The 16,982-nt window shown below is 38.4% G+C and overlaps 1 protein-coding gene across 1 annotated transcript in view; it reads left to right on the top strand.

The window, feature by feature from the left end:
* LOC102829971 (probable ATP-dependent RNA helicase DDX60-like) overlaps window positions 1-16,982 on the top strand; it is a gene marked incomplete at its 5' end in the record, with an annotated part of 180,523 nt that overhangs the window by 98,671 nt on the left and 64,870 nt on the right. Inside the window, one exon of the mRNA XM_006864549.1 lies at window positions 12,160-12,318. Within this exon, the coding sequence (XP_006864611.1) occupies window positions 12,160-12,318 (159 nt within the window). The remainder of the gene's footprint in view (window positions 1-12,159; window positions 12,319-16,982) is intronic.

Raw genomic sequence — 16,982 nt, 5'->3', positions numbered from 1 at the left:
CACAGGGTCGCAATAAGTCAGAACCGACTCCATGGCACATAACAACAACAACAGGAAGACCAGAGTTATTCAGATTTATGCACCAACAACTGAAACCAGTGATGATGAAACTGAAGAATTCTGCCAACTTCTTCAGTATGAAATTGATCAAACATATAATCAAGATGTACTCACAACTACTGGCGATTGGAATGCAAAGGTTGGAAACAATGAGGAAAGATCAGTAGTTGGAAAATATGTTCCTAATGACAGAAACGATACTGGAGATTGCATGATAGAATTTCCCAAGACGAGTGACTTCTTTGCAAATACCTTTTTTAAACAACATAAAAGACTACTATTCTTATGGACCTCACCAGATGGAATACACAGAAATCAAATTGACTACATCTGTGTAAATAGGTGGTGGAAAAGTTCCATATAATTAGTCAAAACAAGAGCGGGCCAGACTATGCAACAGACCATCAATGGTTCACATGCAAATTCAGACTGAAGCTGAAGAAAATAAAAACAAGTCCACAAGAGCTAAAATATGACCTTGAATACATTCCACCTGAATTTAGAGATCATCTGAAGAACAGATTTGATACACTATACACTAAAGACCAAAGATCAGAATTGTGGGATGGCATCAAGAATATCATACAGGAAGAAAGCAAATGATCGTTAAGAAAACAAGAAAGAAGGAAAAGACCAAAATGGATGTCAGAAGAGTTTCTGGCAGTTGCTCTACAGCATAGAGATGCTAAAGCAAATGGAAGAAGTAAAGAGGTACAGGAGCTGAACAGAAAATGTCAAAGGGCAGCTCCAGAAGACAAAATCAAATATTATAATGAAATGTGCAAAGACCTGAAGTTAAAAAACTAAAAGGGAAGAAATCTTTCAGCATTTTTCAAACAGAGAACTGAAGAAAAAATTCAAACCTCAACTTTTAATATTGAAGGATTCTATGGGACACACAAATTTTTTTATTTATGCTTTATTGTGAATTATGTGATAGTTTACATGGGAGGACATCAGCTTCACATTGATTCCGTCATATATCGTTTCTTTGCCATGGTTATAATACCTTCCATGCATCATCAATCAATCAAAGGGTATATGCCATAATCATGCCCGGTGGTGGTCCTCACACCGCCCCTCTCTCTCTCCAGATCCAAAGTCTCCAGCCGCTCCATCTCCCATGTCATCGTCTTTGCCTCCATCCCTGGCATCACTGCTTATCTGGGTAAGGGTCCGTTCTCTGCTCTTCTACTTCGATGGTCCCAGGGACCTCCGCTCCTAGACTGCAAGGTTAATCCCTCCCCTCCCTTTGCCCCAAAATGTCCACTTTTACACTTCCAACCCTTACAATCAATCCTGATAACAATTATTCACTATTGTATCTCTGGAGACCTATCTACATATCCTTTCATCAGCTCTGACTAGGCAGAATGAATACAACTTAGTGGGGATTCTACTTTGCTCCACACCCTCTGGATCTAGGTTCCCTCTTGAAAGCTTGTAAGCAAGTCACTTCTTGCCTCTATAGCCTCCCCCACCCCCATTCTGGGTAGTCAATGTCCAAGTTGCCCATCTCTGTCCTCTCCGTGTGTGAAGGAGGTGGGAATGATCCTTGCTGTGAAGATTTGTTCACTCTTTTGAGCTATTGCTTCCATAGGTGTGTGTCAAGTTCATCAAATTAAATCAGATTATTCATTTTTCCATCTTCTTTCTTCTTCTGTTTGAGCTCTGATCCTCCAGCCATTGAGGCCAGGTCAAGTGGGTATTGTCTGCAAGTGTGGGTGTACTTATGCATGTGCCCCCTCTTCTTATCAGCTGGTCGCTTCACTCTCCACTCTAGTCCTTTGTGACTATGTCACTGACTCTGGGTCCAAGAGTCCCCTGGACTTGGCACATTGCTGGCCAACCAGGTATCCATCTGGATTCACAGGAGTCTATTGAGTGTTGTAGGGCTTGGCTTGCATCTTCATTGCTGTTTTTCCCTCTCTTCCCCTTATCGGTGAAGAATGTGGTCACCAATCAGAGCATGCATTCCCATTGAGCCTTAGTCTCAGAAGGGGGTTTGCCTTGAGGGGGACCCAGCCACTTGCCTTGATGTCTCCTGGGTGAGCCACTTGTAGTTCTTTAGTAGTCTGTCGGCCTACCTATATGTTTTGTGTTTTTCTTGTCAGTCTTTCTTTCAGGATGTATCTTCTGTTCTTCTGTCACTCCAAGTGGTCTGCTTGTCCTTTCAAGTGGACCTTTCCCCTCAGAAGATTCTGGATGCTATTCAGGATTCCATCTATGGTCTTGTGTAATGCAGAGGCTTCTCAGGAAGCTTCCTTTGCTGGGCATGTTGTATCCCCCTTTTAGGTATTCCAATCACTTATAGGCAGAAGTCAGACTTACAAGCTTTCTATGGTGCTATGTCTGGCTCTTCCTTGCTCTCCCCCTCCAGTGTCTATTTTATAGCAGTATGCCAGGGGAACCAAGATTCAACAGACAGCCAAGCATCTTAACATTATTTACTCCCTTTTCCCCATTCAAACCATGTCTCAATCTCTGTATCCCAGAGCCCTGTTGCTCCAAGGCTTTGCATACATCATTATTTGCCTCTGGCCCACTTCAGTATCACATTCATCCTATCATATTTCATTTCATTGCAGTGATTAAAATCCCCTCTGTGCCTCATCTAATAACCAAAGGATACACCTCACAGGCCCGCACCCCACTAGCTGTCAGCAAACAGCTCCTCTCCCTCCCTGAGTCCAGTGTCCCCAGCCACTCCATCTGTCCATGCCATCACAGTCCCCCCACCAATTTGGGTCTGGGCAGTGTCCTCCCCCACCCCAAGGTATTCCAGTTAGTTATAGGCTGGATCCAGGCCCACGTGATTTCTTTTGTGTTGCTTCTGGCTGTTCCCCCCTATGGGGCAAATATTGAATGATGCAGAAAGCATCAAGAGAAGATGGAAATAATACACAGAGTCACTGTACCAAAAAGAAATGGTCAGTGTTCAACCATTTCAAGAGGTAGCATATGAAGAGCCAATGATCCTGAAGTAACAAGTCCATGGTTCATTGATGGCATTGGCAAAGAATAAGTTACCAGGAATAGATGGAATACAAATTGAAATCTTTCAACAATGTGACGTGGAACTGAAGGCACACATTCATCTATGCCAAGAAATATGGGTGACAACTATCTGGCCAAGTGACTGGAATGATCCATATTAGTACCAATTACAAACAGAGATGACCCAACGGAATGCAGAAATCATTGGACAATGTCATTGATATTGCATGCAAGTAAAGTTTTATTACAGATAAAAAAAAAAAAAAATAGCTGCAACTGCACATTGACAGAAAACTTTCAGTGGTTCAAACTGGGTTCAGAAGAGGAAGTGGAACAAGACACATCATTGCTGGTATCAGATGGATCTTGGCTATAAGCAGAGAGTATCAGAAGGATGTTTACCTGTGCTTTATTAACTATGCAGAGGTTTTTGATTTTGTGGATCATGACAAGCTATGAAAAAACATTGTGGAGAATAAGTATTCCAGAATATTTCATTGTGCTCATGAGGAATCTGTACATAGGCCAAAAAGCAGTTGTTCAAACAGAACAAGGGAACACTGAATGGTTTAAAATTAGGAAAGGTGTGCTCCTGGGTTGTAGTCTTTCAAATATACTTATCCACTCTGTATGCTGAGCAAATAGTCTGAGAAGCTGGATTATATGAAGAAAAATGTGGCATCAGGATTAAAGGAAGATTCATTAACAACCTGAAATTTGCAGATGATACAACCCTCCTTGCTTAAAGAGAAGAGGACTTAAAATACTTACTAATTCAGTCAAAGACCACAGCCTTTGGTATGGGTTGCATCTCAAAATAAAGGCAACAAAAATCCTCATCCCTGGACCGACAAACATATAAATGGAGAAAAGATTGAAGTTGTCAAAGACACCTGTGAACTACTGTTCAAGACATCACTGATCCACAGGAGAAAGATGAAGCCTGCTGCTCGCACAAAGATTTACAGCCTCAAAATCCCTATACAGGGTTGTTGTGGACAGGAAGCTATTGACAGCACTTAAAAACAACAACACAAAATCATGGACAATCATTATTCTCAATGCAGAGACCGAAAACATTCCAGTTCAAAATGGGTATAAGACAGAGTGTCCTTCATCACAACTCATATTCAGTATTGAACTGGTAATCCATAAGGCAAGTAAAAGAAATAAAAGGCATCCAAACAGTTAAGGAAGAAGTAAAAGTATCTCTATTTGCAGATGATATGATCTTATACCTAGAAAATACCAGCTATTATCCAAAACAGCTACTAGAACTAACTGAAGAATTGAGCAATGTGGTAGGGCACAAGATCAATGTACAAAACCTCAGCCTAATTTGTTACTAACAAAAAGAACTCTGAAAAGGAAATCAGGAAAATAGTACCATGTACAATATCCACCAAAAATATGAAACTAGTCAGAGATGTAAAAGACATACAAAGAAAAATTTAAACCTCAAGAAACCAAAAGGGACCTGTATAAATGGGAGCATATACCATGCTCATGGATAGAAAGGTTTAACATTGTGAAAATGTCAGTACTACCTAAAGTAATCTATCAATCCTGATCCATTTTGCATTATTTAAAGAAATTTAAAACTAACTACAACGTTCATATGGAGAGGAAAGATCCCCAATAAGGAAAGCATGACTGAAGAAGAAGAAACTAAGTATAAATCCTAAATTTATAAATATCATGAAGAAAAAGTAGGGGTAAACTTCAGGTATGTAATTCATGCCATGAACAGTCTATCAATATAATTAAATATCAATTGTAACTAAAAATTCACCAACACCAGGCAGTAAACTAGATGATTGTTATAGTTGTTAAGTACTGTTGAGTTGATTCCGACCCATAGTGACACTGTATAGGGTTTCCAAGATGATTAGAACCTACTAAAAATCAAACACTTATGCACATAAAAAGACTTCTCCAAAAAAGTAAAAAGAGAACATACAGGCTGGGTAAAAAAATAGCAATAACATATTTGACAGGGAAAACAATCTGACAACAACATACTTCTACAATCTGTAGAAAACCTTTGCAACTTAACAACAAAATGACAAACAATCCAGTTTTAAAATGGGCTGGGAACACAAACAGTTTACCAAAGAAGACATTCATGTGGCCAACAAATTCATGCAGAAATTCTCATGGCCATTAACCATTTTGCTGTTAAGTGCTGTGGAGTTTATTCTGACTCATAGAGACTCTGTACCAGGTTTCTGAGGAGCAACTGGTAGGTTTGAACCACTGGCCCTGTGATTTGGAGTCCAGTGCCTGTCTTACAGTCCCAACTAGGAGTCCCAATTAGCCATTGTTGTTGTTGTTAAGTACTGTCAAGTCAGTTCTGACTCATAGTAAGCCTGCATAGAGTTTCTGAAAAGTGACTGGTGGATTTGAACCACTGACCCTGCAGTTCAAACCAACCTTTGTGTCCAGTACTTATCCTACAGCACCACACCAGGACTCCCATTATCCATGAGAGAGAGATAAATCAAAATCAAAATAATATATCATCTCACTTTGATAATAATAGCAATAATAATAAAAAATCAGAAAACAACAAATGCTGTTGTGGGTGTGGGGCAAATGGAACTCTTATACAATGCTAGTGTGACTGTAGAATTATACAACCACTATAGAAAATTATATGGCAGTTCATTAGAAAATTATAAATCTACTGTTATTCAACAATCCTACTACAACGTATCTGTTCTAGAGAAGTAAGAGCCATTATACGAATAGGTGTATGTTCACCCATATTCAGCATAGCAGTATTCACAATGGCAAAAAAAATGGAGCCAACTAAGTGACCATCAAAGAATGAATGGATAAGCAAACTATAGTTCAATACACAATGGAATACGATACGTTAAAGAATAATGAAGAATCAGCAAAATTGCTCAGATGAACGAACTTGGAAGACATTATTATTAGTGAAATAAGTCAATTACAAAGGGTATTGGTGGTGTGGCACTGTAGGATAAGAACTAAACTATAAGGTAGGTGGTTAACACTAACCAGCCACCCTTAGGAAGCCCTCTATAGGGTCGTTGTGTGTTGGAAGCTATTCAACAGCACTTAGCAACAACATTTATAAAAAGACAAGAAGAATAGGTTAACAGAAAGAAACTTCCTTTGGTGGTTAACCATAGTGGAAGGGAGGAGGAAGAATCACTAAATAAAGAGTAGTTAACTTGAGTGAAGGCAAAGATAATATATAATCAGGGTGTTCAGCACAACATAACTAAGGCAAAGGAAGATACTTGGAGGTATGCAGGAGTAAATAGCAACAACTATTACATACACAATTCTTTGATAATAACAAATTATGATTTACAAGTGGATTCAAGGGTGCATGGAAAATAGAATCAAAATATAATGGAATTTTTCTACACACTATTTGAAGCCCCTCATGTATAGGTAGATGTGAACAGGTATGGGATGGTAGATGGGAGTACATACATAAGCAAATACTGGTTTGACAAAGGATATTTCTACATAGGTATTTGTATGTGCTGCAAAAAATATCCAGGCATACATACAGATATAGTAAAGCATACAGGGGGCAAAGATATGCAAAATTTTTAGCCATAATCAAACTTCTTGAGAAACTGAGTCATTAAATTTGAGGGTTTAGAATTATAATCTCAGGGGACACTTAGTTCAATTGGCATAAAGACGTAAAGATAATGGTTTCATTGTCTTTGGTTTCAAAGCAACTTGGTTTCAAAAGCTTGTAAGTGGCATATAAGATACCAATATTGGTCTCTTCCTGTCCAGAAAAAAAGAAGATTAAAGGAAACTAGAGACTCAAGTAAAAAATTAATTCTGAAAGACTAACGTACCATACTACCACATTAGCGTGAGATCAGAAAAACTAGGTGTTGCCCAGCTACTACTACTAACCACTCTGATTGGGCTCACAATAGGTGAATGGACAGATTTGGAGAAAAATATAGAATAAAGCTCTAAATCATACAAAGGCTAGAAAGATATTGGCATAATATCCAACTATGACCCTTGTTGTTTTTGTTGTTGTTAAGAGCCGTTGAATCAATTCCAACTCATGGTGACCCTGTATTCCAAGTAGGTATTCCAAGTAATGACTGGTAGGATTGAACCACCCAAGCTTGCTGTTAGTCATCCAGTACTGATCCTACAGTGCCACACCAGGATCCTTAGGAACTCTTTAAACCTGGTACTGAACATACTCCCAGAGATCATCTTTCAGCCAAACAACAGACAGCCTAAAAAGTGGACAATAACACTCCTAAGGAAAGAGTTCATCAGAATAATTAACCAAAGGGAACTGACTAAATGAAAAGCATTTGCCCAAAATAAAAATTCACAAGGCAGGAAGGGTTAGGAGAGATGGGCATATGGAACCCAGGAAGAAAGTGGGAAGAGTACTTCTGCATTGAAGGGGTTACAACTAATATCACAAAACAAAATGTATATAAGTTGTTGTTTGAGAAATTAATTTGCTGTATAAAATTTCTCCTAAATCAAAATAAAATGTTCCTCCAAAATACATTGGAGTGGGGTAAGAATATATCTATATCTATCTATATCTATATATTAGAAGCACTTGTCCCAGTTTTTAGATTGTATTCTTTATTGTATATATAAAGAATGCACAATAATCTTAAGAGAAATTTAAGATGTAAAAATGTTTTCATATGAATTAAATTTTAAAAATGAAAAAATGTGATGAAAATACCATTTGATTCCACTGATATATGCCTAGACCACAGTGACTTGATTTAATGTAAAAAGAAAGGCAACATAATGTTGGGCTTAAGAACATGTTCCAGACTCTGTATTAAACTAGCTGTGGGATTTTCATTAGTTCACCAAAACTCTTTGTCTCCATTTTTTCATTCACAAAAGAGGGGTGATAGCACCCCGCTCATAAGGATTGCTGCAAGCACTAATGGAGTTAATATATGTAAGCCCTTTCCAAAAATCACTTGTCAGTTTGTTATACTGTGGTGGCTTGCATGTTGCTATGATACTGGAAGCTATGCCACCAGTATTTGAAATTCCATCAGGGTCACCCATGTTGGACAGGTTCATGGAACCTGTCTCCACGGCACTTAACAACAAGGTTCCAGAGGAGCTTCTAGACTAAGAGAGACTAAGTCATTGCAAGACCAATGACTTATTCATTACAAACACCTTTTTAAAAAACAACATAAAAGGTGACTGTATGAATGAACCTCACCAGATGGGATACACAAGAATCAAATTGACTGCATCTGTGGGAAGAGACGGGTTCAATATCAGCAGCCAGGGAAAGACTATAGAACAGACCATAAATTTCTCAAATGCAAGTTCAGGCTGAACCTTAAGAAAATTAAACAAGTCCATGACAGCTGAAATATGATCTTCAATATACATCTCATATGAATTTGAGACCATCCAAAAAGAGAGTTAAGGCATTAAACACTAATGACTGATCATATGACATCAGCAACAGCATACAGGAAGAAAGCAAAAGGTCATTAAAAAGACAGAAAGCAAAGAAAAAAACTAGAAGAGACTCTGAAACTTGCTCTGGAATATAAATAGAGAAGTTAAAATGCATGGAAGAAATGAGGAGATAAAAGACCTGAACAGAAGATTTCACAGGACAGCTTGAAAAGACAAAGAAACGTATTATAATGATATGTGCAAAATCCTGGAGCTACACAACCAAAAGAGAAGAGCACAATCAACGTTTCTCAAGCTGAAAGAACTGAAGAAAAATTTCAAGCTACAACTTTTCACGTATTGAAGAATTCTATGAAGAAAATATAGAATGACATGGAAAGCATCAAAAGAAGATGGAAGAAATACACAGTCACTGTACCAAAAAGAAATGTTGTTGTTCAAACATTTCAAGAGGTGGCATATGATCAAGAACCAAGGAACTGAAGGAACTAGTCCCCACTGCACAGGAGGCACTGGCAAAACACAAGGCTCCAGGAATTGACAGAATACAAATTGAAATCTTTTAACAAACTAACACAGCACTGGAGATACTCATTCATCTATGACAAGACATTTGGGAGATAACTATCAGACTAACTGATGGGAAGAGATCCATATCTGTGCCCATTCCAAAGAGAGGTGACCCAACAGAATGCAGAACTCATCTAACAATATCACTAATATCACATGGAAGTAAAATTTTGCTGAAGATAATTCCAAAATGGTTGCAACAATATATTGACAGAGTACTGCCAGAAATTCAAGCCGGACTCTAAACGACATGGAACTGGAGATGTCATTGTTGGCATCAGATAGATTTTGGCTAAAAGCAGAGTATAACACAAAGATGTTTAACTGCACTTTATTGACTATACAAACTTACAACTGTGTAAATCATGACCAACTATGGATAACATTGTGAAGAATTGGTATTCCAGAACACTTCATTGTACCCATGAGGAGCCTGCACATAGACCAACAGGCAGTTGTTAGAACAGAACAAGGGAATATGAACTGTTTAAAATCAGGAAAGTTGTTTGTCATGGCTATATCCTTGCACATTGCTTATTCAATCTCTGCTGAGCAGATTTTCTGTGAAGCTGGAGTATATGAAGATAAATGTGGCATCAGGAATGGAGGAAGACTCATTAATCACCTGCGACATGCATTTGATGAAATCTTGCTTATTGAAAATGAAGAAGAATTAAAATACTTACTGATGAAGAGCAATGACTTCATTATGGATTGCACCTCAGTGTAAAGAAAAAAAAAAAAAAAATCCTCACAAGTGGACCAACAAATAGCATCATCCTTAACGGACAAACAATTGAAGTTGTGAAGGTCTTCATTTTGCTTGGATATACAATTAATACTCACAGAGGCAGCAAAAAAATCAAATGATGTATTGCATTGGCACACCTGCTGTAAAAGACCTCTTTAAAGAATTAAAGAGCAAATTGCCAGTTTGAGATTTAAGGTGCACCTGACCCTAGCCTTGGTATTTTCAGTTGCCTTATATGAATTTGAAAGTTATGCAATGAATAAGAAAGACAGTAGAATAACAGATGTATTTAAATTATGGTGTTGATGAAGAATATTTAAAGCACCATGGACTGCCAAAAGAACAAACAAACCTGTGTTGGAAGAAGTATAGGTAGTATGATCCTTAGAAGCCAGGATAGCAAGAGTTCATTTTTCATACTTTGCACATGTTGTGAGGAGTGACCAGTCCCTGGAGAAGGACATCATGCGTAGTAAAGTGAAGATCATTAGAAAAAAAGAAGACTCCCAACAAAATGGGTTGACATAGAAGCAGCAGAATTGGGCTCAAACAGCAATAGTGAGGATGGCACAGGTCTGGCAATGTTTAGTTCTGTTGTGCATAAAGTCGCTAAGAGTCAGTAACAAACTCAGTGGCACCTAACAACAGCAACAACAAACTTCCCTGGATTTTTCAGTGTTCTTGTAAAAGGCCCTACCTTCCTGAAACCATAAAATACATGTCATAAAGAAGTTAAGATTTGATTTTATTCACCTATGGTACTGAATCAGGCTGTGAACTGTAAGGACAGCAGTTCAAATCTACCAGCGGTTCCGCTGGAGAAAGATGAGGCATTCTGCTCCCGTAAAGATTTACAGCCTCAGAAACCCTGTGCAGGGTCGCTATGAGTCGGAACCGACTCCACGGCACTTAACAACAACAACAACAACAACAACAAATGCTACCAACAAGATTGGTAGTTCAAACTCATCAACCACTCCTCAGAAATCCTATATAGGATCGCTGTAAGTCTGAACCAACTCCATGACACTTAACTACAACAACATAAGCATGTATAGGTGGTCCTGGTGTGGTGCTGTAGGGTAAAACTTGATAGGGTTAGACTACTAACCACAAGGGTTCAAACCAAATAGTCACTCATTGGAAAACCCTAGACAGGGTTACTATGAGTCAAAACTGACTCAGCAGCACATAATAATAACAACAGCCTCTACTCCAAAACTCTGTACAAGATCACTGTGAGTCAAGAGCTACTCAGTGGCACTTAACCATCAACAATAAGCATTTTACTCTTCACATATCATAAGAATTAACTCTGTAGCCATTTGTCTAATAAATTTCTCTGACCAGAGATAGCTAAATGATTTCAACCTGAGCTAGGCCCATAGGTTAAGTCCCAAGGTGCTAGAAGACTGGAATGTTATCTTTATTGGCATGCACATACAAAGATATAAAGCCTTGACCTTCACAATATCTCTAAATTATAAATTCCAGGGACATCAGGGTTTATCTGCTCCCTGGAAAGAAGTAGGAAAATTCCAAAAGGTTAGTTTGAGAATATGTGATCTTTTTGGTTCTGTTTTAAGGAGTCTAAACCTTGAATTTTGTTTTATCTTGCTTTTCCTGTCTTTTGAGAGGGATGAGATTAGCTGTCCCCATGCTGTATGTAAATGTTCTCTGTCCTTCACCTATGATGTGTCTGGTCACTCTTACAGGAAAAATTTTCATTGAATTGTATTGCTTTTGCTCCAACCAGAACTAAAAAGATAGTTTCTAGACATCTGTTTATATACATATGTATGGGCAAGGGAGCTATTGCCCTTATCATTTACCTTAGGCTAGTTAATAAGAAGTCTGTCTTTCATGGATGTCATTGGGACCACCAAGGGGGAAGAGCGGAGAGCAGGACCCTACCCAGAGAAGCAGTGATGCCAGAGACAGAGGCAGAGACAATGATGTAGAGAGATTGAGTGGCTGGGAACTTTAGACCAAGAGAGGGAGAGGGGTTGTGTGCTGATGACTGGGGGGCAGGCTTGCAGGGCATACCCTTTGGTTGGCTGATGATGCATGGAGGAGATTGTAACCATGGCAAGTAAACGATATACGATAGGATGAATGTAAAACTAATGTTCTCCCATGTAAGCTACCAAATAAAACATAAAAGAAGTCTGTCTCTGCTCTAGAATACCTTCTACATGCATTCTGGTATAAATATTATTTAAAAACAAAACAAAACACATGTGTATGTTAAGGTGATCACAGTATTTGTGTTTATAATTTGATTTCATGTATGGTATGTTCTCAAGGCAAACTTTTTTTTTTTTTTTATTTGTTTCAAGATTCAATATAAAACATGTAGAAAAATGGGCTATAAGAGTAAAAGATTTTCTGGAGGAAAAGCAAAAAAGTAAAAAACCTCCCAAAGCTGAGAAAGAAGCTCATGTCATGGCTAACAAGCTTCGAAAACTTGAAAAAGCCATAGAGAAACAAAGGACAATGTAAGTATTTATTTAAGGAGACTGGTGGTCATTGAAGAGTTAAAAATACACATTCCATTAGGAAACATATATTGACTATGGTTCACAGGTGGTTCCAATTATTTCTTGATCTTCTTTCCAAATTGAATGAGAGAATGGGGTAAAGGTGGTGGTGGTGGTAGTGTGCTGTGGAGTCAGGTCCAACTCATAGTGACCCTGTATAGGGTTTCCAAGGCTGTAAATCTTTATGGGAGCAGAAAGCCTCATCTTTCTCCCATGGAACAGCTGGTAGTTTCGAACTGCTTCTTGAGGTTCACAGCCTGACTCATAACCACTATGCTACCAGAGCTCCTGGGGTAAATATAAGTGATCATAATCATATGTTCTATAGTTATCTAGATCAATCTTAATACTTGGGAGAGGCAGGACTGTATTCTACAACAGACCCAGGAAGAGTACGTAATCTGATAGTATGTTCAATTTGTCCCTCAAAATAAGCATGCCTGATATGACTCTCAGTCAAATCCATGGAAAGCTTAAATGTAATTTGTCACATTAAGCTGTACTGTGAATGTCTCACTGATTTACCATCATAGTCACATAGGTGAACATAGAATGCACTTTAAAATGGATTAAAATCTTGGTATGGTGCTGTGGTTTAATGTACTGGACTAAAAAGTTGGTTTGAACCATGGGGTCGGTAGCTCAGGCTCACCAGCTGCTCCTCAGAAACCCGATACAGGGTCGCTTATAGGTTGGAACCAGTTGCACGGCACTTAACAAAAACAGCAATAACAAAATGCTTGATAAATCTTTCTTGTGATCATTCATTTCCTTGTTCCTAATATCTAATTCTGATAATTCTATATTCAACTATTTATTTTCTGTCTTTTACTGTCTTCCGTAGTCACTCATGGCTTGGAAGCAGACATTATGTTCTTTGTATTATAGATTCACTATGCTAAACATTGAACTGCTAACTGCAAGATCAGCAGTACAAACCCAGCAGTCATTACATGGGAGAAAGATAAGGCAGTCTGTTCCCATGAAGATTTATAGCCCTGTGTACTCACACTACTCTATAGGAGCAGTTGTACTGTGTCCTATAGGGTCCCTATGAGTCAGAATCAACCAACTGTGGGAATTCTCCAATTCAGACAACTCGGCTGTCATTTTGTCGTACTGTGGTGGCTTATGAGTTACTATAACTCTGGAAGCTATGCCACGGGTATTTTAAATACCAGCAGGGTCACCCAGAGTGGACAGGTTTCAGATGAGCTTCCAAACCAAGTCAGACTTGGAAGAAGGAGTGGCAAACTACTTCCAAATATTTAGCCACTGAAAACCTTATTAATAGCAGAGAAACACTGTCAAATATAGTGCTGGAAGTTAAGCTCCTCAGGTCGGAAGGCACTCAGAATGCAACTGGGAAAGAGTTGCCTCCTCAAAATAGAGTTGACCATGATGATGCAAATGGAGTAAGCCCGTGGGAATAAAGCCCGTGAGACATTCATTTAATGATGGGGTGCAACTCAGGATGAAGAGAAACTGCTGTAAACATCCATTAATACTCAAAATGTGGAATGTATGAAGTATGAATCTAGGAAAATTAGAAATTGTCAAAAATGGAATGGAACGCATAAACATCAATACCTTAGGCATAAGTGAGCTGAAATGGACTGGTATTGGCCATTTTGAATCTGACAACCATATGGTTTACTATGCCTGGAATGACAAATTAAAGAGGAACATCATACAGGAAGAAAGCAAAAAGTCACTAAGAAGTCAAGAAATAAGGAAAAGGTCAAAATGGATGTCAGAAGAGACACAGAAACTTGCTCTCCAGCATAGAGATGCTAAAGCAAATGGAAGAAATGAGGAGGTACAAGAGCTGAACAGAAAATCTCAAAGGTCATTGAGAGCAGGGCTGGAGCCAGCCCAAACGGAGAATCTCAAGTGGACAAAAGCCATAGGAGAGTTCTCTGCCCTAGCTTGAAATCTCAAGGCGTGTAGCAGGCAGAAAGAAAAAAGAAAAAAGTTTATCCAGTGCACAGAGAGCAGCAGAAACACGGTGACTCTCGGATGTCATCAGACGCCTACCTCCTGATCGTAGCAATAATAATTACAACAAAATAAGAATAATCATACCCAACAAGAAACAATTAACATTATTGAAGCATATCCAAAAGCAGAAAAAGGTAGTAGATAGAAATAAGCTGGAGACAGACAAAGATATTATAGAGGAGGAAGAGCAGGTTCTGGATTTGCCTGAGAGGGAATTCAAAAGAATGATATGGAAACAAATTCAAATACTCCAAAAAGGGGTTGAGGAAAGCAAGGGAGAAGTAATTAGAATCCTGCAGGAACAATCTAATAGGATTGACACAGCACTGGAAACAATTCAAAACCTGCAAAAAGATGTCCAGATGATCAATAATAAGATATCAGAAATAGACAATAGCCTGAAAGGGGAAAGGAGAAGACTGGAAGAGATGGAAACCAGAACTAGCGAACTGGAAGACAAATCTGTCAGTACAGCCAAGATAGAACAGCAAACAGCTAAAAAGATAAAACAATCTGAAGACAATCTAAGATACATGCTGGATAACATGAAGAGGAATAGTGTAAGAATTATTGGCATTCTGGAACAAGAAGAATCAAGGAAATCTACAGAGGAGATAGTGGAAGAGCTTCTGGAGGAAAACTTCCCTAACATCATTAAATATGAGAAAATATACATTCAAGAAGCCCAACATACCCCAGAAAGGATAGACCCCCAAAAGAAAATCTCCAAGACATATAATAATCAAGCTCTCTAAAACCAAAGACAAGGAAAAAATACTAAGAGCGGGCAGGGAGAAGAGAAATATAACTTATAAAAGCAAACAAATTAGATGAAGCACTGACTATTCAGAACAAACAATGCAGGCAAGAAGGCAATGGGGAGACATATACAAAACCCTGCAAGAAAAAAACTTTCAACCAAGAATCATCTATCCAGTAAAATTATCAATCAAATATGATGGCACAATCAAAACATTCCAGGATAAACAGAATCTGAGGGAATTCATCAAAACCAACCCAGAACTGCAAAACATCCTAAAGGGAGTTCTGGGGATGGAGAACCAACAAGAACAGACAACAAGAACAGATTGACAGGTATGGTAACAGCACCTGGAACACAGTCAACAGAAAGCAGAGTCCAGAACGGAACGAGACTACAACAAACTCAAGGGAACCCAGAGATAGACTGAAAGACATAAACATATCAATGTCAAAGAAGGGACAAATGCAGCAACAGAAGCCCAGGTGGTGGAGATGCCAGGTAAATTACAGGTTGCAATGGAATATCCTAAATGCAGAGAAAAACTAGTAGCCTACAAGGTAACCCCAAAGAAAGTTAACACCCCACAACAGATCATGAACATGAATTCCCAAACAGAACAACCAAACAAAGAAGCTAGGAAGAAACCAACCAGAATCAACTAAAAAAACACAAACCCAATACAAGAAGGTAAGCAGAACCAAAGAATGAACAACACCACCAAAAAACTAACACAATGACAGTAATCAACTCATACCTATCAATAATTACATTGAGTGTAAATGAACTGAATGCACCAGTGAAGAGACAAAGAGTGGCAGAATGGATAAAAAAATAAGATCCGTCAATATGCTGCCTGCAAAAGACACAACTTATACACAAAGACAAAAACAGACTAAGAGTCAAAGGATGGAAAACGATTTACCAAGCCAACAACAGCTCTAAACAAGCAGGAGTCGCAATACTAATCGCCGACAAAGTAGACTTTAAGATAAAAACATGCATAAGAGACAAAGAAGGACACTATCTCATGATCAAAGGATCAAATGAACAAGAAAACATAACCATAATAAACATTTACGCTCCCAATGAAAGCACCAAGATACATGAAGCAAACCTTAATGGAATTGAAGAAAGAAATAGATAAATCCACAATTATAGTAGGAGATTTCAACACACCCCTCTCAAAAAGGGATAGAACAACCAGAAAGAAATTCGACAATGCCACAGAGGAACTTAACAACACAATCAACCAACTTGACCTCATAGATATATACAGAGCATTCTACCCAACATTGTCACAATACACATTCTTCTCCAGTGCGCATGGACATTCTCCAGAATTGACCATGTGTTAGGCCACAAAGCAAGCCTTCATAAATTCACAACCATCAAAACTCTACAAAGCATCTTCTCAGACCACAATGCTATAAGACTAGAAATCAACAATAAGAAGCCCAAATCAATAAAGTCAAATACATGGAAGCTGAACAACACCCTGCTAAAAAGCGACTGGGTAAAAGGAGAAATTAAACGTGAAATCAAAAACTTCCTAGAAACAAACGAGAATGAAAACACAACATACCAAAATCTCTGGGACACGGTGAAAGCAATCCTGAGAGGTCAATTTATTGCGATAAATGCACACATCCAAAAAGAGGAAAGAGACAAAATCAATGCGTTAACACAGCACCTTCAACAAATAGAAGTAGACCAGCAGAAGGAACCTACAGTCACCAAAAGAAGGGAAATAATAAAGATCAGAGCAGAAATAAATGAGATGGAAAACCGAAAAAACTATAGAAAGAATCAATAGGACAAGAAGCTGGTTCTTTGAAAGGATTAATAAAATTGACAAACC

The sequence above is a fragment of the Chrysochloris asiatica genome, unplaced genomic scaffold, assembly GCF_000296735.1.
Source record: "Chrysochloris asiatica unplaced genomic scaffold, ChrAsi1.0 scaffold00066, whole genome shotgun sequence".
Classification (NCBI taxonomy): Eukaryota; Metazoa; Chordata; class Mammalia; order Afrosoricida; family Chrysochloridae; genus Chrysochloris; species Chrysochloris asiatica.
The sequence above is the reverse complement of the archived record's forward strand: the minus strand, read 5'-3'. Positions and strand labels throughout refer to the sequence as shown.